General features: G+C 42.7%; 1 protein-coding gene across 1 annotated transcript; it reads right to left on the bottom strand.

Moving 5' to 3' along the window:
- Positions 1 to 1,426: 1,426 nt before the first annotated feature.
- On the bottom strand, positions 1,427 to 24,455 carry ERICH5 (glutamate rich 5). The gene is made up of 3 exons (XM_004768915.3): positions 23,994 to 24,455; positions 4,499 to 5,530; positions 1,427 to 2,737 (listed from the first exon to the last, which is right to left on the bottom strand). The coding sequence occupies exons 1-3, from the start codon at positions 24,049 to 24,051 to the stop codon at positions 2,625 to 2,627; spliced, it is 1,203 nt and encodes a 400-aa protein (XP_004768972.1). The 5' UTR covers positions 24,052 to 24,455; the 3' UTR covers positions 1,427 to 2,624.
- Between the last annotated feature and the right edge of the window lie 2,844 nt (positions 24,456 to 27,299).

Here is a 27,299-nt window from a genome sequence, read left to right as displayed (position 1 = left end):
GAACAGTTTCTAAAAATGTCTAGTAGCCACATTAAAGGCCAAAGTATAAAAAGTGCCAGAAATGTATATAAATTTAGATACAAAAGCTAAGAATAAATTATTTTAGTAATTAATGGAAATTGATAATAGAATTATTAATTTTAATTTATTATTAATGGAAATTAATAAGTGGGAATTAATGGGAACTAGTAAGATTAATAAACAATTAGAAAACTTATAACTCTATAATAATGCCTTTGAGACAAAATTCGTTCAAGAACTAGTTCTGAGCAGGTCTCTTTAACACATGCTACCAATAAAAAAAAAACCTACACAACAGAGAATGGACCTTCATGTCTATTAAGTAAACGAAGCCTACTATTTAAGTGCTTCACACAAAGAAGAATTCCACCTTTTAAGGAGATCATTCATAGTTACACTAAGTGCTATCATTTCTCCTTACTAGATATCTGTTTAAAAATACCTTTTGGTCAGGGAAAACCCCCTTGGATTACAAAAGGCAGCTTGAAAGATGTTATATCTGTTCTGATTTATTTCATTTCCTGGCCACGACATAGTGCCATTTTCAGAACTACACTGAATACACAGCTTGTTACTGAGCTTAGCAGCCCCCATGAAAATGTCAGTGTTACACAAACTGATCTGTAAAATCTACTCTTTTTTAATGAATTCAATGTAAATGGGAGCCCTTGGTATTCACTATTCATTTACTGATTTGACAAATATTTATTAAGCACCTTTCGTGTTCCACTGAAGGGGCTAAATGCCTGCATTAAAGATAGATAAAAAGTTCCAAGACTGCAGCAGCAGTTCCAAATCACAACCCAGCAACTCAGCAGAAAAGAGGATGTCACCTACTCAAGTACTTTCTCTTGCTGTCTACTTCTACTCTTTAAAGTCACAAACATAAACTAATATTAAAATCAGAATAAAGATGATAATTCTTCCCTGTAGCCTATATTCTTGAAATTACTTACAGATCATCTTAGTAGTCATTTTAATATCAAAGCTAAAGTAAAAGAGTCTAGTTAATTCATTTGAACAGTTATCGTAAAAAATAGATATTTGCAAATAAGAAAAGACACCAAGTGTTTCTAAAATATAATTCTATCCTGATATTAATGAACACAAGGCACTCAAGGGTAGACAAGATTGCTATCATCGTTACCATTCACCTATAATCTTTTACCAAAATCCCTTGGAAATTTTGGAAGAATTCTTAAAAAGTAACTTTCGATTTTAACATTAATGAAATATTTTAACATTAATGAAATATTATAGATGGTTTTTATTTATTTTTTCAAAGACTTTATTTGCTTATTTGGGATAGAGAGAGCACAAGCCAGGGGAGAGAGGGAGACTGAGAAGTAGGCTCCCTGCTGAGCAGGGAGCTAGAGGCGGGCCTTGATCCTGGGATGGAGCCAAAGGTTGAGATGCTCAACTGACTGAGCCACCCAGGCGCCCCATTATAAATGGTTTTTAAATTCTAATTGCTTAGCTCCTTTCTACCTCTAATGCCTAACATTAAATCTCAGTAATCTAAAACCAAACAAAAATAATAGTACCCAAGGAATAAACTTCACATAGGCAACTAAACTAGGTGTTTTGCTTGTTTTTAGAAAGTGCACACACAGGCTGTGCAGGAGTGGGGGGGAGGGGCAGAGAGGGAGAGAGAGAATCTTAAGCAGACTCTAAGCTCAGCACAGAGCCCCGTGCAGGGCTGGATTTCACAGTCCTGAGATCATGACCTGAGCCAAAATCAAGAGAAGGATGCTTAACCGACTGGACCCATCCCAGTGCCCCTCTAATCTAGGCTTGAATTCTTATTGTTTGTTGCTTCTGAAATACATTTAAAAGTCCATTTATTTAAAATACCTTTAATGTCAGTCGAAAGGAGAACACCAATTAAAATCCTTCACGTAAGTGCAAAATTCAAAATGGCACATGGAAAATGTGTAGCCTTTCGGTGTCGAAATACCTGATCTTACAATAGCACCAGAGATGCATTCCTTTGATGAGGATTTTGTTAACACATTGAACACACCATGATAAATGAGAGCCGGCTGCAGTAGACAGACTTCAAGTGAGACGTAACTAGAGGGACACACTTTCCAAGGTTCCTCCCAGCTTTAAATTCTGCCACAGGAAAGCAACACTAGGTAGAGTTTGCCCTGACACTGTGTTCTTTCTCATCCCATTGTAATTATAACCGTGTAACCTTATCATCAGGAGCTCCCTAATTTGTGCTAACCCCTTTCTCCAACCCCCTACAACTAAGGCTTATGCCTTCTTTTTAGAGTCTCATTTTCTAAACAGAATAAACCTATTACCACAATGAAGAAAACACCCTCACCCTCCAGTAATTGTACACCCTACTTGTCACGGGCAATGGCTGCTGCAGTCTTGAATGTATTACTGTTCTAAGTGCCTAAGACAACTGTGTACGGCTTAGAAGTTTTATGGAACAACCTAATCAAGAACACGATAACCACACTCTTTGTATAAAATATGTACACATGAAAAGATAAGATAAAAGATAAGATCTATACCCACACACTTCAGTCCATTTTTTTTCTCTGTTATAACACAACTGTGTCCGTTCATCCTTTTACGATCACGCCAATCTATGTGGCTGCGGCAAGACCCACGGCTTCCCCTGTTTCTTCTTCTTTTGTTCCAGGCCCTTCACTTCCTTTCTCGTTCTCCGCCTCTGTTTCAACCTTTTCTCCTGTCTCACCTGGAAAAGTAACCAAAGGAGATAGTAAGAGATGCTCATTTGTCATTAACAATAAAGTTCCTGACAGCTGGTTTCCAATGGGGCAGCTTCTGTTCTCTAGGTCTAATTAGTAAGTTTCTCTGGTGGGGTCAAGAGAGGCAATTGCCTTGATTCTCTCAGATCCTCTGAATGGCCAATGTCACTTGACATCTCCTACCTTGGCATCCCCCTATATAAAATGAGACTGCAGAATTACCCAAGAAGTGAGAGAAGAACATAATATAAATAAAAAGTTCCATTTATATTTAAATGAAAAGGTGGTCTAGGCATGCCCATAAACCTATTTTGTTGGGCCATGATGGTGTTTAAAGAAAATAATCATTAATTGCAAATAGTTGAAAGTCTGAAAAATAAATAAATAAAAGTCTGGACATTGTAGATACAAATTTGTCTCCCTAAGAAGTCAGCATGGGCAACATTGGCCCCCATGCTCATGGACAGAGCCAAGAGGCAGCTGCTCTTTTAACATGTTGGTGCACCTGTTCACTATCATGCCCACAGCTCCCCAAGATACAACACATGATACTTTATTCTAGACTCTTCTGTAAGTATCTACATATCTAGAACTATTTTAATGTCTACACTACATTTTAATATGTGGATTTGTCATATTTAATGATTTACTGCATTGCTAAACACTTTTATTGCCTTCTTCTGTTTTCTTGCCCAAAACAGTGTTTCAAGAGAAAAAAAAAAAAAAAAAGATACAACACATGGCCCTCACTTGACTCACTGTCGTTCTCCTAGGCCTGAATGACCCAAGTTTGCTAACTCTAGTCAGACAAATACATGTTTTTACTTGCTCCTCTCTTGTTATACCTGGAGTACTTTTATACACCTTCATTAAAGCGCTTACCTCAATAGACTGTGGTAATTTATTTAAATTCTGCCTTCTTCCCACCAGACTGTGAGCCCCTGGAGAACAGGGCCTATCCCTCACCCCTGCAGCCCCCGCACTTGGCATATGACTGGGACTCCAAAACTGCTGCTGTGGTCGTAAATGAGTTAAGAAGCAGATGAATGAATGCTTTCCTCAGTTACCCAGCAGTATGCAGCTAAAACTCACTAAAATGTAGATCATGGCCTAGAAGACATTTTTTAAAAAATTATGACTGTAATAAAGGTCAAGTACATTTTAAAAACACATATGCCAAGAGATGATGCATTGTCCCTAGTCTTCTCATAGGGACAAGAAGCCAGCGGGAGAACAGCAGCAGACTGACAGTGATTTACTTTTTCCTAAGGATAAATTGGCAAAGATGAAAACTGCCCTGTTCTATCCATTCGTTGGCATTCTTTCATTAGGTGAGTTCCCCACTAACCACCTATTCATCTCTACTTCGGATCTTCATCCCATACATGGGCCCAGTGAAAAGTAAACTTGGAAAAATTCAGAGTAAGAGAGAGAGCATGAGAGGGGAGAGGGTCAGAGGGAGAAGCAGACTCCCTCGGAGGTAGGAGCCCAATGCGGGACTGAGCTGAAGGCAGTGGCTTAACCAACTGAGCCACCCAGGTGCCCCGCTTTAGAAAATTTTTGCTGGATTGCTTCCCAGCCATTTGGCTAAGACCAAGTGTAGAAAATTTCTGCTGGAGAGCCAAAAGCCTATTTTCCAGGTATGGAAGCCTTTTTGGTCTGGGTCAAAGGAAGTCCAACCACCCAAAACAGCAATCCCCAGTGATGATCTCTCATGCAACACATCTAAACAATCATCATAAATTTACCTTCAATGTGTTGGTCCTCTTCATTAGTGTGCATTTGCTTGACCATTTCCATATTTGCTCCTATTTCTAGAATTCCCACTGGATGCTCCATGCTTCCAACTATCATTCCTTCAAGTTGACTCTGCTCCATGTTTCTGGGACCTTCAGGAGTTTTATGGAGCAACTCACTGTTTACAGCTTTTCCCACAAACTGACTTCCTTCCAACACTTCCGGTGTTTCATTCTCTCTGGGATTGGTTTCTAGAGGTTGGGACTGTTCATCTTTTCCCAACGTTTCTTGAAGTTGCCGCTCTCCAGCTGTTCCCACAAACTGACTTCCTTCCGATATTTCTGGTGTTCCATTCTCTCTGGGAATGGTTTCTAGAGGTTGGGACTGCTCATCTTTCCCCAACGTTTCTTGAAGTTGCTGCTCTCCAGCTGTTTCCAAAAACTGACTTCCTTCCAGTACTTCTGGAGATTCCTTCTCCTTGGGAACTGTTTCTGGGAGTTGGGTCTGTTCACCTTTGCCCATTGCTTCTTGAGGTTGTGGCTCTCTGGCTGCTTCCAGAGGAGGGATTTTATCAGATGTTCCTAGAAGTTTCATCTGTCTGGCAGTTTGTGGATTCTCAGTACCCTCCACTGCTCCTGGAGAGCTCCTCTCTCCTGTGGCCCTCAAAGGCTTGGTGTACTTGAGGTCTGTTCCTCCAGATTCGGTCTCAGCATTTCCTTGTAAAGGCTGAGCCTCTGCCACTGCTCCCATGTCTTTCTTCTTTCCTCCCATACCCAGAGTATCATCTTTGCCACCTGGCTGGGGTGGCCCCGACTCCTCGGGTCTGTCTAGAGGCTGAGCCTCTTCTGTGGATGCTGGTGGATCCGCAGCACTGTTTGCCAGGGGCCATTCATGGACAGGTTTAACTCCGTTAGCTGTAGACACTGCTGAAATCTTGAGCTTCTCGAAGGGGGCTGGACTTTCCTTTTCCACCTTGCCAAAAAGAGTGGATTCTTTTCCCAGTGTCCGTGGTTTTGGTTGGGCAAAGCAGGACTCACTTTCTTCTGTGATTGAAAAAAATACACATTTAAAGTTGTTTTTTGATCATTCATTTGAAAGAGAAAAAGAAAAAATCAAATTGTTGATTCGTTTCTATCCTGAGAAAGAATATCACCATCAAGAAATAATGGACATCGGGGGCACCTGGGTGGCTCAGTGGATTAAGCCTCTGCCTTTGGCTCAGGTCATGATCTCAGGGTCCTGGGATCAAGTCCTGCATCGGGCTCTCTGCTCGGCAGGGAACCTGCTTTCTCCTCTCTCTCTCTGCCTGCCTCTGACTGCTTGTGATCTCTCTCTGTTAAATAAATAATTCACAGACCTGTACCTCTGGGGCTAATAATATATTATATGTTAATGTAAAAATTAAAAAAAAATAGATGTAGGGGTGCCTAGGTGGTTCAGTCGGTTAAGCGTCTGACTTGGGTTCAGCTTGGGTCAGAGTCTCAGGGTTGTGGAATCAAGCCCTGCATCGGGCTCCAGGCTTAGCACAGAGTCTGCTTGAGATTCTCTGCCTCTTCCTCTGCCCCACGCCCCTCTTTCAAATCAATAAAATCTTTTTTTTTTATTTGACAGAGAGAGAGATCACAAGTAGGCAGAGCAGCAGGCAGAGAGAGAAGGGGAAGCAGGCTCCCTGCTGAGCAGAGAGCCCGATGCAGGGCTCGATCCCAGGACCCTGAGATCATGACCTGAGCCAAAGGCAGAGGCTTAACCTACTGAGCCACCCAGGCGTCCCAATCAATAAAATTTTAAAAAGAGTAGATTTAACATTCAAGAAAGTCCTGTGTACAACTGAACAAAGAAAGGCCATACCATGACCCTAACACTCCCTAAGTCAAACTTCTTTACTGTCTTCAGCTCAAACACCTTATCTGAAGCGTTAAGGTCCTCCAAAACCACGGTGTTTTCATGTTTGCTCCTCAGACATCTTCTCATAGTTTCTGTCCCATTTTCTAAGTAAGCATATTTCACTTTTTTTTCTCCTGTCCTTTCTGCTTCTTGCTCTTTCTCCTCCTTAGCCCTGATAGAAGATTTTGAGTGTGGTTTTGGGCTGCTAGAGAGGTCTTCCTTTTTCCTGAAGAAGAATGGCCCTCAGTGAAAGGAAAGGGTCCCATGACTGAGACGCTCCACTAGGTGAAGACCAAGACATCTGGGAAGGGAAAGTACAGGGATAGCTCAGCCTGGGTTTCATTTCATTTTGGAGGAGGAGCAGAAATCATGAAAGAGTTGGGAACCATGCATTTTAATTCTGGCCCTTCCACCAGTTCTGTGACCTTGAAGACTTAGCTCCTAAGTATCTCATCCATAAAATGACAGTGACTCTCTCTCACTACTTGTCTCCAAGCTGCATGAGGCATCACATTAAGCACTGAACGTGAACATGCCCTAAACAGTTTAAGACAAGCAACTTGGCAACATAATTCTACTCTATGACCCAGGAATCCTCTTTCTGGAAATTTATCCTAAAAACAAAAATGTCAGAAAAAAAAATACATGTCAGGAAAAAGCTTTAAATATATCATCTCAGTATTCCTTATAAGAGCAAGAGGTGGCAAACAAAAGTCAAATAATTTGGGGGAAAGATACATATTCTGCTGGATGGAATATTCTTATTCCATGAAAAAAATAGGATTATGAAGACCATATGCTAATGTAAGAACATAATTATGATAGAAGTTAAAATATCAGCACGCACAGTGGGGTTAATCAAATGAAATGGCGCATATAAAGTGTGTATTAGCACACGGTCTGCTGTGCCCCTAAGTGCTCAGTAAGTTAGCTATCAATTTTATCACAGTATGATTACAGCATTGTTAATCACTGGAAGGGAAAGAGGGGGTAAGAGAAAGACAATCACAAACAGGAAGGGAAAGTACAGGGATAGCTCACAAACAGAGGGTGAAAATAACTGGGAGGAAATAAACAAACATGTTAAAATGGGCCTCTAGGTAATATATTTATATTTTTTCCCCTGAAAATTGTTTTTCTTTTCATTATTTTTAATCTTTTTTCCCTAAGTTACTCCCCACCCCAGTTATATATGTGTACATACATCTCATTACCTAATGTAAGATGCATGGCTAATATTTGGATCTCCTGGGGCATCTGGGTGGCCGGCCCAGTCATTAAGTGTATGCCTTTGGCTCAGGTCATGATCCCAGGGTTGTGGGATCGAGCCCCACTTTGGGCTCCCTGCTCGGAGTGAAGCCTACTTCTTCCTCTCCCACTCCCCCTGCTTGTGTTCCCTCTCTAGCTGTGTCTCTCTCTGTCAAATAAATGAATAAAATCTTAAAAAAAAGAAAAAAAAAACTCGGATCTCTTCTCACTTCCCTAGGGGCAAGTATCTTAATTCATTTAGCTGTTTTGGGGGGATGTTTTTCTTCTATATCTCTAAGCAAATTGTTACTTCATAATCTCTCAGTTTGGGCATTTCTGTTCAGTCCCACCATAGAAAATAAAGATTTGGGCTCCTTCTTCTCCCACTTCTGTCACCCCTACCCTCTCCCTTTACACATTCACATTTCCTTTCAATTCAGCCATTGTATATAAGCAATCATTGAAAATGAGAATTATTTGTTATTTGGGTAATATCCAGGTACATGTCCATAGAACAAGTATGTCTGCTAGGAGGAACTGAGCCAAACAGTAAGCTATTACTTTGCATAAATTAGTTTTCATTTCTCCCTGAGTTAATAATGTCATAGTTCTTCCCTTCCTTCATTTGTGTATTATCATTAATTCAACTCATTGCCAATCGTTTCTCTTTTTATTTATTTTAAAGATTTTATTTATTTATTTGAGAGAGAGTGAGTGAGAGAGAAAGTGCACAAGAGGGTTGGGTCAGAGGGAGAAACAGACGCCCTGCTGAGCAGGGAGCCCAACATGGGGCTCGATCCCAGGACCCTGAGATCTTGACTTGAGTTCAAGGCAGACACTTGAGTTCAAGGCAGACACGTAACTGACTGAGCTTCCCAGGTGCTCCTGTTTCTCCTTTTAATACATTTGTTCACATCCAATCAGTTCCCATCTTGCCTCTGGGACTGGGCTTGAAGCCCCAGGTGGAAAGTAATGTAAACCGAGGCTTGGAGCAACAGAGTTTGGGAAGGACTGGGGGCAATTCTGGGCCCTGGCAGTGGGTGCCCCTGGGAGTCAGATGTCAGAACAGAGAGAAGGGCTATCCTTTGGCTCTCCCTCAGGTCTCAGCATGAATGAAGCTTTCAAATGAATAGCCCTTTAGACCACTTAACAAAAGGGATTTCTCAGGCTTATAAAGAAATTTCATTATGACGAGACGATTCATTAAGATCTCACAAGGGATGTTCTGGAGATGGCTGCCTTAGGGAATTAACAGGGAAATGTGTTAATATACTAATCACAGATGTCTGCCAAATTATATTTGCCGGTAAAATAGTTATTACAGTGATTAGTACTGTCAGTTATAGGAGACAGACGATTTCCATGCAGCTGGGCCTGCTGTGGGTGCATTCCAGAGGCATCAATCTTCTAGAGCAGAAAGCCGTGGGGGATGTCACAACACACCCCAAACGAAGTCACTCAGTTGTATATTTTGAAAGACATATTATGCCATCAGACCGAGCCAAGTTTTTCTCCAAAATCAAAAGCTTTGTGAAAAGTTCTCTATCCACAGAGAATGTCACAAGTGTCCAAGCGATCTATCAATTTGTGCCACATAACTAGAACATCTATGCACGTGATCACCGTATCAGTTTTCATTCTTAGGTATTTTCCTAATCTTACAGATAAGCTTGAAGTAGGCAAATGTCCTCAACACAGAACATTTTTATAATATAGTCTGAAAACAGCCAACCAAACTGGGAAATGTTACAGAAGAATGCCACTGTATTTTCCTACAGTAACCCAAAGGAGATAAAACATCTTTAAAATGACCACCAAGGGGTGCCTGGGTGGCTCAGTGGGTTAAAGCCTCTGCCTTCAGCTCAGGTCATGATCCCGGGGTCCTGGGATCAAGCCCCGTGTCGAGCTCTCTGCTCAGCGGGGAGCCTGCTTCCCTTCCTCGATCTCTGCCTACTTGTGATCTCTGTCTGTCAAATAAATAAATAAAATTTTTAAAAAATAAATAATAAATAAAATGACCATGAAGTATTAACTATAGAGAATAAATGGATGATTACTGGAGGGGACGCGGCGGGTGGGGGGTGTTAAACAGGTAATGGGTACTGAGGAGGGCACCAGTAGGGATGAGCACTGAGTGCTGTTTGTAAGTATCACAGTTACTGTTTGTAAGAATCACTGAATTCCACAACTTAAACTAATATTGCAGTGTATATTAACTAGCTGGAATTTAAATAAAAACTTAGAGGAAAAAAGAAATAAAATGAACACCAAAAAAGAGAGAGAGAGAGAGAATGTTCTAAGTATAGTGACACATTCATTTTATATTTATATCGATTAATTGCATTCTGCTTGAATTTTGAAATGAATGTATTTTGGAAGTCATGGTTCTTAATGAACAGCCCAAAAGTTCTTTCTCTTATGTGACAGAAGAGGGTAATCTGTTCTCAAGGAGAGGACAGAGATCATATGACCTTAAAAACAACACCCATAAGGTAGGGGGTCTGAGTCCTGATTCCTGTCCTCACTAGCCTGATGATGGCTCTTTGTGCCTCAGTTTCACCAGCTGTAAAGCGGGAACAGTATTAGCAGAGTTGCTGTGAGGATTCTGTGTGTCGCCTTGCATGTGGAAAGCACTAGCTCGTGACTGGCACTGCTGGGGGATAACACAGAGGGTGTCCTGCCGAGGGGCGAGGGAGAGCTGAACTCCAGCCTTTGTGCATCTGCAAAGGGGTGTCAGGAGTGGGGAGGGCATCTTTTTCCAATTTCACAAAGGTCCTTTATGGCCTCCTGGTGGCCTTGCCAATAAATTACAGCTAACTTAGCAACAGAAAGAATGAACTGCAACTTAAGGAGCTGGGATAAACATGCCCCTAAACACTGGAAAGTGAAGAAGGTACGACATCCTTTCTTCTAGCACGCAAACTTGGAAAGCAGTGAGATCTTTGGTCCACCCATAGGAGACATTCTCGGCCTAATCTGTATTATTATGTAATAAATACTGTGGAGGGACGCATTGTTTCCACATCCAAAGTTGTTTAAAGATGTATGTGTTGGGGTGCCTGGGTGGCTCAGTGGGTTAAAGCCTCTGCCTTCAGCTCAGGTCATGATCCCAGGGTCCTGGGATCGAGCCCCGCATTGGGCTCTCTGCTCGGCAGGGAGCCTGCTTCCCTTCCTCTCTCTCTGCCTGCCTCTCTGCCTGCTTGTGATCTCTGTCTGTCAAATAAATAAATAAAATAAAATAAAATAAAAAAATATGTGTGTGTTTTCTGAACCCTACATTTTATCAAATCATACACTGCTCTGGGCCTAATCCTTTGGTGCTCATTATTTCTCTTGGTTCTGTTGTAAGCTGATCCGTGAACAAATTTATTGTGACAGCTGAACTAACAGAACCCTTGTTGTAAGCACCGTTGTGATAGGCACACAAAGAAATGAAATACTAGGCAACATTACAGAAGGGATTAGAACGAGAGCTAACATACCTGAAATTCACATTATGATGGAAGCTTTTCAACTCAGTTCATTACCCTGATCAGACATGAAAAGTTTCTACCCAGCAAGGAGGAAAACTTGAGGTCAATATTTCCTATCCCATGGCTGTGACATATTAGACATCCCAAAGACCTCCAGGTTTTCTAAAGAATTGGTGAGAAAGGGGCACCCTGGTATTTTCCCTTGCTGCCACCATTTCTAGTTTCTTTACTTTGGACCTTTGGGAACCAAGACGCAGCAGGCATCAGCCCCCAGGCAAGAGTCTACTCATCTTCTCCTTTTCTTACTCTGCTTTGTCCTCAATTTCATCCCATCATTTATCCAACAAACATCTGTGGGCCCACCAGTGGTGCTGCTCTAGGTGTTTCTGCCCATTTCTCTCACCAAAGTGTCTACAAACACTGTCCCTGTGGGCTCATCCCCAACAGTGCATTCTGTCATGGGTAGATGTGAACAGGGCGCTCATTTTGAAGAGAGAGTAACTTATGCAAACCCCCACATAACTGAAGTATAAAACCATGACCAAAAAATCCTATAAGAGGGTAAATAAAGACTAGAGAAGCCATCCTTCTAACAGAACTCTCTAAGATGAGTTTTCACCATCCCAGAGTAAATTCGATCAAGTTTGAAGGTAAACCTGATGTTGAGGTTTAACTGTAGAGGAACAAGACCATGTCGTTGGGGAGACACTTCTGGAACACTCGAGGCAGAGATGCTGGGCCGGGGAGGGGAAAGGCTGATATTTAAGAGCTACAGGGCCAAGTAATGACAAATTGTCACCTCCTGCAGAAATCGTGTTCCAACTTCATTTCCTTTGGTTATTTTTTGACTCCTAGAAGAGACACTCTTATTTCAAAGAAGCTGTTGCACAAAACGTCACTTTTGAAATGAGCAACAGAATTCACCACTGAGAAAGACATTTTTTTCATTGACTGATGCTCACTACTGGCACCTGGGGATCCAGCATTTGGGCAGAAATCTAGTCTTAAAATCAAAGGCATTTCAATGAATGAGGCAGAGGAGAGAGAAAGTGAAGATCATGTATCTGACAAGCCCACACTGTGACACTTGACCAACCTCAACAGACCTCGCCCACCCTGCTTCTCCAGGAGGTACTACAGCGGCTCCTGTTCATTGAGGCACTTTGCCTTCAGCTTTTTTTTTTTTTTTAAAGATTTTTTTTTATTTGGGACACCTGGGTGGCTCAGTGGGTTAAGCCGCTGCCTTCGGCTCAGGTCATGATCCCAGGGTCCTGGGATCGAGTCCCGTATCGGGCTCTCTGCTCCCGGGAAGCCTGTTTCCCCCTCTCTCTCTGCCTGCCTCTCTGCCTACTTGTAATCTCTGTTAAATAAACAAAATAAAATCTTTAAAAAAAAGATTTTATTTATTTGACAGACACAGATCAAAAGTAGGCAGAACTGCTGGGGTCATGTCCCTCACTCCCCATGGGCATTGCTGCTCATCCTTAGACAGAGGGTCCGGGCTCCATCCTCATGCTTGCCTGTCATATAGTCAGCACTGGGGATCAGGTGAGTACGCTGAGGGAGTACTCAGGGAGGTCCAGGAAAAGGAGCCTTCTCATTTCTCCTCTGAACTTAAGGTTAATGGCATGTTCTATTCCACCCTGCGCTCCAAGGGCAGCGAGCAAGTGGCCACACCGGTGTGAGCTGGCTGTTCCCCTAGCTCAGCCATGGTGCCTGTGCTTGACTCAGGGGGGGTGCAGGGTATGAAGGCCTGTGGGCAGGAACAGGTGCCCGTGCCTGAGAAGCCGAGTATTCCCATGAGCAGTTAGCAAATTGGGGGCTGGGATCAAATATTAAATTTTACAGCAGAGCAGTCGTATTCACAATGGACGGGCGGGTAGTCAGTGCCCCCCTGAGGCCCTAGGACTAGAAGAGCAGTGGCAGACGGAGTAGGACCCCAGGACTTTCAGGTGACCACTGCTGTGACTCTCTCAGGTTGCAGACCCACGCTCTGTTCAGATGATTTTGCCTCCACAGTGAGGGAACAGTACAGATCGCACTGTGGGAAGAGAGGGATTTTATTTTCCAGAATGAAAAGCTACTTGTCTTCCCCTTACAGTCCTAAGCACCTGGGAGGCCAACATGGGGCTCTGGAACAGACATTTGAAAATTGAATTGAATGAGCTTCTTCATAAAGCAGGGCATAAGAAAAAGCTTTGATATAGGAAGAGGCAGTTTTTTTTTTTTAAAGATTTTATTTATTTATTTGACAGAGAGATCACAAGTAGGCAGAGAGGCAGGCAGAGAGAGAGGAGGAAGCAGGCTCCCCGCTGAGCAGAGAGCCTGATGCGGGACTCGATCCCAGAACCCTGGGACCATGACCTGAGCTGAAGGCAGAGGCTTTAACCCACTGAGCCACCCAGGCGCCCCGGAAGAGGCAGTTTTGACCAAGAATCACGGCAATGATTAAGCTAGAAGATTTCAGTAAGACGAGAGTATAAAATAAATTCTTACACTTACCCTTTCCCAAGCTTCAGAGTCTTCAAACAGAGGATTAGAGAAGCTTAGGGAGGCAGTAATAAGTCACACTGAGAATGTGTACCCTTGAGATGATGTGATGATGTGGTGTGAAGGGCACTTTACTTCTGTCATCTTTCTCCCAGAGCCCACAACCCCAGGAGCATTGTAAAAAAAAAAAAAAAAAAAAAAAAAACCAGCAGACAAAACCCAACTGAGGGATAGTCTAGAAAATACCTGACCAGTACTCAAAACTGTCAAGGTCATCTAAAACACGACTGAGAAACTGTCATAGTCAAGAGTGGTCTAAGGAAACACAATGACTAAATGCATTCTGGAGTCCTGGATGGAACTCTGGAACAGAAACAGGACATTCGAGAAAAACTGAAGAAATCTGAATAAAGCATGGACTTTGGATAATAATAATTATGTACGGAGGGCACCTGGGTGGCTCAGTCAGTTAAGTATCTGACTTCGGCTCACGTCATGATCTCAGGGTCCTGGGATTGAGCCCCTCATCGGGCTCCCTGCTCAAGGGGAGCCTGCTTCTCCTGCTCCCTCTGCAGCTCCTCCCCATCTTGCTCTCTCTCTCTAAAATAAATAAATAAAATCTTTTAAAAAATAATGTATCTGTATTGGTTCATTAATTGTGATACGCATGCGCTACTCACATAAGATGTTAATAATAAGGGAAAGTGGGTATGGGGTCTGTGGGAGCTCTCTGTATATTTTCATAATCTTTCTATAAATCTAAAGATAAAAGTTGTGGTTTTTTTTTAAAGAATAGCAGCAAAAATATAAGAGCATGTAACCTAGCAATATAAGATCTGATAACTGTAGAAAAAACTTTGGTCATTCACATACCACCTTTTTTTTTTTTTAAGATTTTATTTATTTATTTGACAGACAGAGATCACAAGTAGGCAGAGAGGCAAGCAGAGAGAGAGGAGGAAGCAGGTTCCCTGGTGAGCAGAGAGCCCAACGTGGGGCTCGATCCCAGGACCCTGAGATCATGACCTGAGCCGAAGGCAGAGGCTTTAACCCACTGAGCCACCCAGGTGCCCCCATATACCACTTTTATGATTTTTAATTTTTGTACCACTTGTGTTATTACTTAATATATATATTAAGTAATATAAAAATATTACTTAATATTTTTAACAGTCCCTTTTCTTTTGCAAATTTACTAAAAAGAAAAAAAGTCAGAAAGCATTCCTTTTACTAAAAAGAAAAAATAGACTAGAGGAGCATTAGCTGGGGGAAACTGAGAAGATAAGGACAGATCAAACAGGGCAGTCTGCATAGTGTGTCATGTTTTCATCCTGCAGGGACCCTTTATAAAAACGTTTTAAAAACAAGCCTCTGAATAAAGCAGAAATGTCCTTTTCACTGAATGTAAGGACAAATATATTTTAGGCTTGAGGAAGTATTGTCCCCAAATGGGAAAATGCTGGTAAGAGGAATAGGCAATTAGCTCATAGACAAAAACAAAACTAAACTAAAAACACAATAACTTGCTTTGATGGTGCATCCAAAGAAGTAGATCCTGAAGACCTTCCTTTTAATGGAGAAGAGGCAGGTCAATCACTGAGAGAGAGGTTCACTCTGGGAAGCTGGAGGTGGGGGTGGGGGGGTTGGGGGGGGGAGTGATGAGTTGATGGGAAGGCTAGAGCTCAGGTCATAGGGAAGGCTTGTTGAAACATAGAGAAGTTTCAATCTTTGGCTCATGAGGTCAAGTTCATTTTATTCTAACTGATGTTAATTGGTGCTATTTTGATGCCCACTTTGAACTACACTGTCAGGGCTACAGAGTGTGCTGTTTGTAAATGAAATGTGACTTTTGGTGACCCTAAAGTAGATAGAGAGGGCAGGAATACCATTTTGCTGTCTATGGATGCTTTTTGATCTTCTATCTTGACTTTCCTATTTAAGGCACATTTGGACACTTCACTTTCGTAACCAGCCTTATATGATGTGCTCATCTCAAAGCAAGTGTTCAGAACCATATATACTCGAATGTTGAGGAGTGTTCAGCATGAATAAAGAACATGTTATCGAGTCTTGAGGTCTTTGTCTTATTGGAGAAGCCAGCCTAGAGGAGCAGCCAAAGGGACTGCTGAGTATGTAGTCTGAGAAAAGAGGGTCATCTTCCCTAAGATGTAGGACTCTAGCCCACCCAGTGACTGCAGCCCAGCCCAGTTATCCTGGGGACCCACAGCCCCTTGGGCCCTTCCATGGGGAAGAAAGTGATGTCAGTTGAACTTGCCCCTCTGACACAGGCTGACCTTTCTTTTCCTTGCCTATTTCCAACGACCATTCCTTGTTTCTGAGCATACAATCATCACCTGGCCTATTTTGTCCACCTTCATAAAGCAATTCCCATAGATATTTAGCTATTAAAAACAATGTGGGGCACCTGGGTGGCTCAGTCGGCCCGGCCCTTGATTTCAGCTCTGGTCATGATCTGCCGGTCCTGGGATGGAGCCCTGTGTGGGGCTCCTCGCTCAGCAGGGAGTCGGCTTGAGGATTTCTCTCCCTCTGCCCCTCCCCCTGGCTCATGCTTTCACTTTCTCTCTCTCTCAAATACATAATAAATCTTTTTTTTTAATGTGGGTTGGGGGCACCTGGGTGGCTCAATGGGTTAAAGCCTCTGCCTTCGGCTCGGGTCATGATCCCAGGGTCCTGGGATTGAGCCCCGAGTCAGGCTCTCTGCATAGCGGGGAGCCTGCCTCTCTGCCTACTTGTGATCTCTGTCTGTCAAATGAATAAATAGAATCTTAAAAAAAAAATTAAAAAATAAATGTGGGTGGGTTTTTTCCTTCAGTCCTCACCCTTAAAGGGCAAATCTCTGATATCCTTGAATATGCACAAAAGAATGAACTCTAGAGCTACACAGCAACTCCCAGGGAGGGGATCAAGCAACATCAACAACAGCAACGTCTCTGGGAAAGTAAAGAGGTTTCTGAGGTTATTTTGATGCTTTCCAGACATTAACACTCACTTGGAGAGCTATAGTCTGGTATTTTGCTTTAAAAAAAAGTTACCTGGAACTGCATACCCTTAAACACACCAGGTGCTGAAGCCTGGCCAAGTTTGGTGCTCTTTATCAGTTTTGGTGAGCCCTGCAGGAACCCCCCACAAGTGGTAGGTTTTTATTTTAAACCCGATGTTGTAAAACATTAACACAGAAGTGAAACTGTGCACATTAGCTGGGACGTGGGGCAACCTTACAGGTGCATGATTTAAAAGAACACAGTGAAGCTTTGTTTGGCTGTGTTGACTCTTGCCTGCCTGATGAGGAGACCCTCTCCACAACCCACTCTCATCCCAAGCCCACCGCAGCCAACGTTGCCTTCCAAGTTTCTGTTATTCCCTGGGTCCCGATTCCTACTCTCCCTCGGCTTTTCTATGTGGTACCTTCATGCCCTTGAATCCCCATCTCTGTCAATCCAGCCATCCACCCATGCACCCACTGGACAGACAGGGATTGTGTTCTGCCTACAGGTCGGGCCATACAACAAGTTTGGCAGAAGAGGGGCTGGACCCCAGAGGGAACTGGACTGTGAGAAGAGCAGGGGCTCCCGAGTCACACGAACTGGGCTGCAGCCCCATCCCTTGCTAGCTCTGAGATCTCGGGCAAGCGATCTCTCCTCGCTAAACTGCAGTTTCCTAGCTGTTTTTGCTGATACTGATATTTGCTTTAGAAGATTCTTGTGGGGATCAGAGTCTTAAATACCCGGAACCAAGTGGGAACTCCTACCTGTCTCGGGCCTTCCCCTCCAAGCCCATGTTTTTTTTTTGTTTGTTTGTTTTTTGGTTTTTTTTTTTTTTTTTAAAGATTTTACTTATTTATCAGAGAGAGAGGGGGGGAGAGAGCAAGCACAGGCAGACAGAATGGCAGGCAGAGGCAGAGGGAGAAGCAGGCTCCCCGCTGAGCAAGGAGCCCGATGTGGGACTCGATCCCAGGACGCTGGGATCATGACCTGAGCCGAAGGCAGCTGCTTAACCAACTGAGCCACCCAGGCGTCCCCAAGCCCATGTTTTGATGTGGCTGCACTAATCTCAAAAATCCTTCAATTTTATTAAAAAAAAAAAAAACAACTTACTGTATCGTTGATGAGAGAGTAAACTGGTACAAGTCTTAAGGAAGGCATTTACGCAGTTATCCATGAAAATCATAACGGCACATACCCTTTGACTTAGTAATGCCACTTTGGGAAATGGTTCCACAGCTACTCTTGCACGCATTCAAAATGATGTATATATAAAGGAATTCACTGCAGCCTTGTTTGCAACAGGAAAAGATTGGAAACAAACCAAATATCCATCAGTAGGGGACTGGCCAAACAAATCACACAATAGATTGTTAAGCAAGGGTAAAAAAGGAGAAAGACACTCTCTATGTATCAATATAGAAAGATCTCCACTTTGTTTGGTGAAAAAAACACAAGGTGAAAAATAGTGGGGATGATACATTTTATAGGGACACCTGGATGGCTCAATTGGTTAAGTGTCTGCCTTTGGCTCAGGTCATGAATGATCCCAAGGTCCTGAGATCAAGTTCCACATCTGGCTCCTTGCTCAGTGGGAAACCTGCTTCTCCCTCTGCCTGCTACTCGCCCTGCTTGCACTCTCTCTCATTTGCTCTGTCTCTGACAAATAAATAAATAAAATCTTTTAAATTTACATTGTATATTGTAGATGGGAGTGGGAAATGATATTTGCAATGTATAAACAAATTTTGGAAGAGTATCCAAAAAACCTCCACTCAATAAAAGTATTTACCCATGGGCATCATTGGAACTAAGCAGATGGTGGGAATAGGGCAGGAGGTATACTTTTCAAAGCATGCATTTTTCAAATGTTTTCCAATTTTTGAGCCACGTATGTGGTTCTTATATTCCATTTTAATTAGCTGTATATAATAACCACCCAACCACAAAGACCTGCCAAGCTCTCTGTGCCAGGCTCTAGAAGGGACACAAAGACATACTAGACTTGGTCTAGACTTCCAGCATTTTTTTTTTCTTAAAGATTTTATTTATTTACTTGACAGAGACAGAGATCACAAATAGGCAGAGAGGCAGACAGAGAGAGGGGGAAGCAGGCTCCCTGCTGAGCAGAGAGCCTGATGTGGGGCTTGATCCCAGGACCCTGAGATCATGACCTGAGCTGAAGGCAGAGGCTTTAGCCCACTGAGCCACCAGACTTTTTTAAAGCCACCCAAATAAAAAAGATTTTATCTATTTATTTGACAGAGAGATACACAGTGAGAGAGGGAACATAAGCAGGGGGAGTAGGAGAGGAAGAAGAAGACTCCCCACCAAGCAGGGAGTCCGATGCAGGGCTCGATCCCAGGACCCTGGGATTATGACCTGAGCCAAAGGCAGACGCCCAACAACTGAGCCACCCAGGCGCCCTGACTTCCAGCATTATAAAGGAATAAATCCCATTTTTATATATAATATCTGCAGCCAAGCCGATTAAAATGAGTTATAATGTTGATGATATTTAGACTTCAATTACAAAGAAAAAACGTTTGTCTACTTAGGACTGAAATATCACTGTGTGAAAATATTGGCTGAAGGTATCTCCACAGTACAAAGAACAATTCACATAACAGTGTGAAATTCAAGCCTCGTTCAATTGCCTTGGTAACGCGGACTCCAAGCAGCTAGTGGAGAGTTGAGGGTAGAATAAACAAATGATTATAGCTAGCAGTGGAAATGTACCTATTAACCTAGCAGTGAAACTGTCAATAATGACCATCTATTTACTTCGTCCGTGCTGGTGCTGAAGCTGGAAGATTTCAGGAAGAAGTCTGCCAGAAATAGTTGGCATTTATATTAGGGAAGAGCAGGCAAGGATCACACATGGACATAGGAGGCTGGCAGCACAGGGGGACGCTTCAGGTACGAAAACCTAGAGACTTGTGAGTCCGTTAAAGTCCGTAAAATCAACAAAACCTTTGTGTTCAATTCCACCGGACCCTCGGGGTGCTGAAAAGAAATTTTGAACAGAATATGGCCCCCAAATTTAGACTTGATTCCACAAATACAAGAAAGTCCACTCAATCTGTATAATCGTCCTTTTGGAAAGAAAAGCCTCTTTCCTCCTAGATTTTAGGGCATTCAGTAAAAACCTATGTGTGACTAGCATATACAGGCCCTGTTCAACACTTTGAAAGCACTGACTACCCACCTGTGTCCTGGTCCCCCACGTCTCTTTCCATAGTCAGTCACCTTCAGAGGTGAGGGAAAGAAGCTTGGTGGGATTCCATGTCTGATGGGTCCAAGCAAACACAGCCATGTGATCAGTGGAAGGGCTTTTTCTCTTTAGCCTAACAGCTACCTAACCAAACAGCTGCTATCTGACTTACATTTAAGCCCAGAAAATAAGTACCTTCATATTTTGATGGTACAGGAAAAATCCTGTAGAGTCATAATTGATCTCAGAGGTAATCTAGCCCAAACCACTATTTAATGATTATTTTGCTTGTAAGCTAATATTATGTCATGTATGACAGTTCTTAAGCTACTTAACAGAAAATTCAGAATTTGTCAGTGCAAATCCAGTCTACAGGCTAGTTCTCATATTTTAACATCAACCCATGTGGGTTTAAGGTTGATATTGTGAATTTATTTGTTTTTTTTAAAAGATTTATTTATTTATTTATTTGACAGAGAGAAATCACAAGTAGATGGAGAGGCAGGCAGAGAGAGAGAGAGAGAGGGAAGCAGAGAGCCCGATGTGGGACTCGATCCCAGGACCCTGAGATCATGACCTGAGCCAAAGGCAGCGGCTTAACCCACTGAGCCACCCAGGCGCCCCGATATTGTGAATTTAAAGAATGTCTGGTAGGATATGAGGATTATCTGTATCCCTGTGGGAGGGACCAGAAGTTTCTCTACATCTATGTACTCTGCTCAAAATAGCTCTAGGGTTAAATAAATGTCTTCCAAATATTCCTAGTTTATATTTGGAAGTAAATACAAAGTTCATATTTTACTGACTCATTTGGGATAAAGAAATACTTATTAAAATATGTTCATTATATATTAATATAGAACAAATGTATTTATTACATATATCACAACTGTATCATATTTATTACTATAGATCTTATCTAGGGATTTTGATAAAACTATAATTATATTATTAAACTTATTAAATTATAATATTATATTATACTTAATTAGATTTCTTTTGTTGTTTGGAAAGTGGATGACATACAAGTCTAATGGGGATCCAGAGTGATCTGAGGCAAAAACAGATTTAAATCTAGTTATCAAAAAATGATTTAAGGAGAAACAGGTCAAGCTCTGGAAGCAGAGGACTTGAATTCAAAGCCCAGCTCTGACTCTGAAGAGTAAATAATTGTCCAAGGTCACAGGGCTCCTTATCTTTGAAATGGAGATAACCATACTTACAGTATTGTCATAAAGATTAAGTGAAGTAATTAATTCAACAACTATGTGCCAAGTATTGTTAGGCACCAGGGGTACACTTAATAAAGGTACTTACAGAACATTTAATAAACTTGGATTTTTATTTTAATCTAAAACTCATACACACAGACTTAGGATTGGATTTAGGATTTAAAGAAGTTTTAAGCTGCACAAATAGGAATGAATTATTTATTGAGCCTCCAAGATCATGGAGTTGAAATGCTGATGAACATACAATAGTATCCAATTACAAGAGAGTATTGTGTGATTGGGGATCAGAAGCAAAATACACCTGTTGACTGATTCAATATGTGCATTGAGCAATTTATGCAGTGGATTAATTTTCTATACGCTTAACCTGGTTGTTGGGCATTTTAACATTTCTTTCAGAACATCATCCAGGAAAACTTAGAACAATAAGGAAAGCATGAATAAAAAATGAAAGGGTGTGACTTATATTGATGGTTATTAATACTGGCGATAAAATGTTTTTTTTTTTTAAACAAAGTTATTCATTATGTTTTGAAAGGATTAAAAACTCATTCCCCTTATTAGATACTTATGCCCTTCCCTAAGAGTAACATTCCCCAGAGTCATGTTTTTATCAGTTAAAAAATATCTGTAATGGGGGGGTGGTGTCTGGGTGGTTCAGGTGGCTGAGCTCCCTCTTGAATTCAGCTCAGGTCATGATCTCAGGGTCCTGGAATCAAACCCAGCCTCCACACTCAGCATGGAGTCTGCTTATCCCTCTTTCCCTGCTCCTTCACATGTGTGCATGCACTTTCTCTCTTCAATAAATAAAAAAACTTTAAGAAGTAAAAAATAAAATCTACAATGATGATACAGTGCTCAGCTTTAAGAAAAAAAGATTTATTTATATATTTTTTAAACATTTATTTATTTATTTATTTGAGAGAGATTGAGAAAGCATGATCAAGCAGGAAGAGGGGCAGAGGGAGAGAGAATCCTGAAGCAGACTCTGCACTGGGCGCAGAGGCCCACTCCAGGGATCCCAGGACCCTGAGATCATGACCTGAGTGGAAATCAAGAGGCTGTGGCTTAACCAACTGCGCCACTCAGGCACCCCCATTTATTTATGGGGGGGGGGGCATGAGACAGCGTGCACATGCAAGGGGAAGGAGCAGAGGGTGAGCCTCTTCAAGCCCACTCCTGCTGAGTGTGGAGCCTGAGGCATGGCTCAGGATGGGACTCCATCTCACATCCCATGAGACCACGACCTGAGTCAAAACCAAGAGCCAGACGCTTAACCCACTGAGCCATCCAAGTGCCCCTAGTGTTCTGCTTCTTAAATCAGTATGCTACTCCTGGGATATCTGGGGCCACAGAAGGGGATAAGAGAAACCAAAATATGGTCTACCTTCTTGAAGCATCAATTTTCCTCAGTTTTTCATATTGAAAACAACAAGGATTTGTCATGGAACAGAATGCAAAATCTACCCGGTTTCATAAAATAAAGTGAAATATCAAAGAAATTGTTCCTTGTTCTAGCCTCTTTAAAATTTTTTAAAATTTATTATTATTATTATTATTATTATTTTGCACTGACCTCTTGAGAGCATGTTTGAGGTATGAGGCTTTCGTTTCTTTAAAAGAAAGGTTAGCATGGACGTTGAGGAGGGTATGTGCTTTGGTGAGTGCTATGAAGTGTGTAAACCTGGCGATTCACAGACCTGTACCCCTGGGGATAAAAATATATGTTTATAAAAAATAAAAAATTTAAAAAAAAAGAAAGGTTAGCGAGTATTGTACATTAGGAATGGATTTTTCCATCACTTCACATCGTTGTCAATGACAAAGGGTTTGGAATCACTTTTATATATATGGTTTTAATGACTTTGCCTATTTCCAAACTTTTTATTGCTTTTAGAAATAAATTTATCATACACCATGAAAACAACTGCAACACAACAAACATACTTCTGACTAGGACACGGCGTCTGAACTTTGAAACAGCATTCATGAGAATCCTGTGCTCTCTACTTACAGAATCAGAGGGGAAGGCGTTTCTGTTATTGGAATAACACAAGGTGCTAAAAGAAGACCTCTGAAAAGGAATTAACTGGAATATAAAATTTCCCCTAGCGTTAGCCTTGAAGGAATTTGCCTACCCTTCGAAACTTTGTCTAAAAATGTTAGCCATTCAAAATCTTAGAAGTGCACATAAAACCCAGTCACTCTCTAGTTAATTAATCTGCTCTTACTCTTTTCATAGCACTTCTCACTGTCAGAAACTTAATCATTTAACTTGTTTATTGCCTGTCTCTTTGACCCCTAACACCCCTCCTCCAAGAAGGTCTCTTATATCTCCAGCATCTAGCCAGACACCTGGCTATGACATAATAGACGTCCAAAATACACTTGTTGAATTTAGGTGATGACCACTTTTTATCCCATGGATATTCGTCAGGAAATACTGAAGCCAAGGATAGGGGAAGGTGTATCTGACCTCTTTAATAGAGCAAGAACCTACTTGATGGAGTGAACGTCCGTCCACCTGTACCATCTTTGATGCTGAAAGGCTGACGAGAGGGCAAGGTCTCAAAAGAAAAATGGGTAGGTACCACGTCTCTCCTCACGACCAGACGAATAGTTACCAGTTCCCAGTGAGTTTGCAGCTTTATATAATCTGAAAGTTCGTACTTTGGGGAGATAAAAGAGCACCTCTTTTAAGGGTCGGAAAACACTCATCTGTTTAAGGGAAGCCGCCGCCAACCGCGGTAGGGATTGAACGCCACCTCCCCGGTCGCCGGCGGGTAGGGCGACCCCGGGCCCAGCCCTTGGCCTCCCGGGTCGGGCAGCGTGCGCGGTGGGGCGCACGGGGACCTCCACACCGCGGGTCCAGCGGCTTTCCCGAGGGAGTCGGGACCCCCGGGGGAGCAAGCCAACTCGAATCCCGAGGACCGGGCGGCGTTGGGGCCGGGTCCCCTGCTCACCTCTGCGGAGCCCGCTGCTGTCGCCGGCCGTGTTCAGGGCGCTGCTGGAGCAGCCCATCGCGGGCAGAAGGGCGGCCCTGTGGACCAGCGCAGCCACCTGTCCCGACCCCGTGCGGGCGTCGGCCCGGAGCTCGGATCCCGTGCAGAACGCACCCGCGGCGCAGCGCTCCTGCAACTCAGCCCGCCCGGCACCGGCGGGTGCGCAGCGCAAGCGCACGGCGGCGCGTCGCGGTGGCGGTGCGCACCTGGAGAGGGGAGGGTGCGCGGCAGAGGTGGAGGGGGTGGAGGAGGTGGTCCGGGAGGCGGGAGCGAAAAAGCTGGAGAGGACAAGGACAGGGAGCCAGGTGGGCAGAAGGTGGGGAGTGCAGTCGAGGAGGAGAGGGAAAAGGCTTCAGAAGCAGGGATAGGGATGGTGTCCCTAACGGCGAGGGCGAAGGGCTGGGAGGGCTCATCTGAATCATCACTAAATAGCTGGAGAGGGGAGGAGGCGATTGTGGTCAGTGGATATTGATTGGTAGACTAGCTTCGGATGGCAGTCTTATTCTTACATAACGTCAGTACTGTTACCACGAGGAAGTTTGCTGTTGATATACTATTTAATCCACCTGGTAGTCAAGTTCAGTCAATTGCCCAATCTGGGACCACACATCACATTTAATTGTTGTGCCTCTCTTTAGTTTGCTTAATCTGAAGTAGTTCCCCAGTCTTTGTCTTTCATGACCTTGACCTCTTTTAAGAGAATGGGCCATTTATTTTGTAGAATATTTCTCGGTTTGGCTTTGTGCGGTGTTTCCTTAGGATTGTTTTCAGGCAGTGCAGTTTTGGCTGGAATGCACGATGTTACGTCCTCTGTGAATTCCCACCGAGAGCAAATGATGTCAGTTTCCTCCATTATTGGTGATGTTAACTTTGACAGGTTAGTTAAGGTAGTGTCTGCCAAGTTTGCCACCAAAAAGTTACTATTTTACTCATTGTAATTTATTGTAATTTACTCCTTGTAATTTACTTTAAGACTAACATCCTATATCTCATCAAACTTTTATCTGCCACTGTTAGCATACATTAATATTCTTGCTGGGACCGATTATTACTATGATGGTTATCAAATAGTGGTTTTTCTGATTACATATTTCCTTCTACATTTATTACTTGGCATTCTACAGTAAAAGGGAGCACTTTCCCTTTTCCTCCATTTATTATTCACTTATTTATAAGAAATAAAAACTCATGGATTCTTACATATTCAATGGGTCATGTTACCATTTGTGTTGGTTTTTTAGAGCTGTGATCGATTTAAACAAGAAAAACTTACTCTCTCGTAGTTCTGAGACTAGAAATGAGAGAACAAGGTGTCAGTAGTGTTGGTTTCTTTTGAAGGCCTTTCCTGGGTTGGGATGGCAGTGTTCACCATATATATCTTCACATGGACTTCCCACAGTAAGCATCTCTGTCCTCATCTCCTCTTCTTACAAGAACACCAGTCATATTGGATTAAGGCCCACCCATATGACCTCATTTTACCTTAATTAACTCTTTAAAGGCCCTGTCTCCAAAACAGCCACATTACAAACTACAGGGGTTTAGAACTTCCAACATATGAATGGGGAGGGGGGGGCACAATTCAGATCATAACACCATCATTATTAACTTGGATGCTCAAATTGTCTAAAACTTGACAGATTTCCCTGTATGAGTCACGGCGGTAGACAACTAGTCTTCACGGTGTGTAGAGGCCTCCCTCCCTCCCTTCTCTACCTCACTTCTCCCCTTTCTTACCCTTCCCTTCCCTTCTTCCCCTCTTCTCTCCCTCCCGCAGCATAGGCCTGACAAAGCCTGGGCTGCCCAGCAATCAACTCACAGATCCCTTCGAATGAAGAGGAGACAGGGAGGAGACCGGGGATCTTTGAGCAAGTACACTTTGTAACATTACAATAGGCACTGTAACTCACCTTCTAACATTATGTCCAGGGTTACTGTGCCTCAAGGAAAGAGAAGTATTTTGTTTTTGTTTTTAAATATTTTATTTATTTAGTTGACAGAGAGAGAGAGATCACAAGTAGGCAGAGAGGCAGGCAGAGATAGTGAGGAGGAAGCAGGCTCCCCGCTGACCTGAGCCAAAGGCAGAGGCTTTAACCCACTGGGCCACCCACTTGCCCCAAGAGAAGTACTTTGAAAGTGGCTAAGGATTTGGCTAGATTCCAAGTCCCTGGGCAAAATTACAGAATTTGTGCAAGGAAGTTTAGGGGGAGAGATACGTGGATGGACCTTTCAGTATAGGCCAAAATTTGGGAAATATTTATGTCTTGTTTAAATGCTATTAAAAGGACTTCATAAACTGTGCTGCCATAACAAAATGTTATTAACTGGATGGCTTAAATAACATATTTATTTCTCATAGTTCTGGAGACTGGGAAGTCTAAGATCAAGGTACCAGCCACTTTGGTTTCTGGTGAGAACTCTTGCTGGCTTGCAGATGGCAATCTCCTCAGCGTGTCTTCACATGGGGCTGGGGCAGGGGAGACTTTTGTTGTTGTTGTTGTTAAGATTTATTTAGTTATATTAGACAGAGGGCAAGTGGTGGGGGGGCGGGCAGAGGGAGAAAATCTTCAAGCAGACTCTCCTGCTAAGTGTTTGACTCAAGGCAGGGCTGGATCCCATGACCCATGAAATAGATCAGAGCTGAAACCAAGAGTCAGACTCTCAACCAACTGAGCCATCCAGGCATCCCTGGGACTTCCTCTTCTTACAAGACCACAGTCCTAACACATTTGGGCCTCACCCTAATAACCTCATTTAATCTTAACTATCTCCTAAACCTACCTCCCCACTGAGTCACATTGGGGGTAAGGGCTTCAACATATGGATGGGGTACGGAGGGGACACAAGTCAGTCCACAGGCAGACTCCCACTTCAGAATATGCTCTTTTTTTAAAGTTAAAGTCACATTTAATTTTACTTAGCTAGTGAAAGTTTTCCAAAACTCCATTCTTCCTTGAAAGAGATGCAGTAACTCACAAATTAGTTAAATATGAACACTATCTTGAAATTCTCTGAATCCTAATGCTTTCATGCTAAACCAGGGCTTACTGGGCCCAGTTATAAGTACCCACTTTCCCCCCATCAATTATCTTTTGGGAGTTGACTGGGGTATCTTACTTTTCCTTGGCAATAATTTATCAGCCAAGCCATGGTCTCTTCCATTTTCTTCAGAGGAAGCATTTTATAATCAGGTGAACAATAATAATCTGGTATCCTGTGGATGGAAGTCTTTTTCATGAGCCCCTCAATGCTTGCTCAATGGGCTCA

Source organism: Mustela putorius, unplaced genomic scaffold, assembly GCF_011764305.1.
Source record: "Mustela putorius furo isolate JIRA1106 unplaced genomic scaffold, ASM1176430v1.1 tig00000228_pilon_pilon_pilon, whole genome shotgun sequence".
NCBI lineage: Eukaryota > Metazoa > Chordata > Mammalia > Carnivora > Mustelidae > Mustela > Mustela putorius.
Note: the sequence above shows the minus strand (reverse complement) of the source record. Positions and strands in the feature narration are given on the sequence as shown.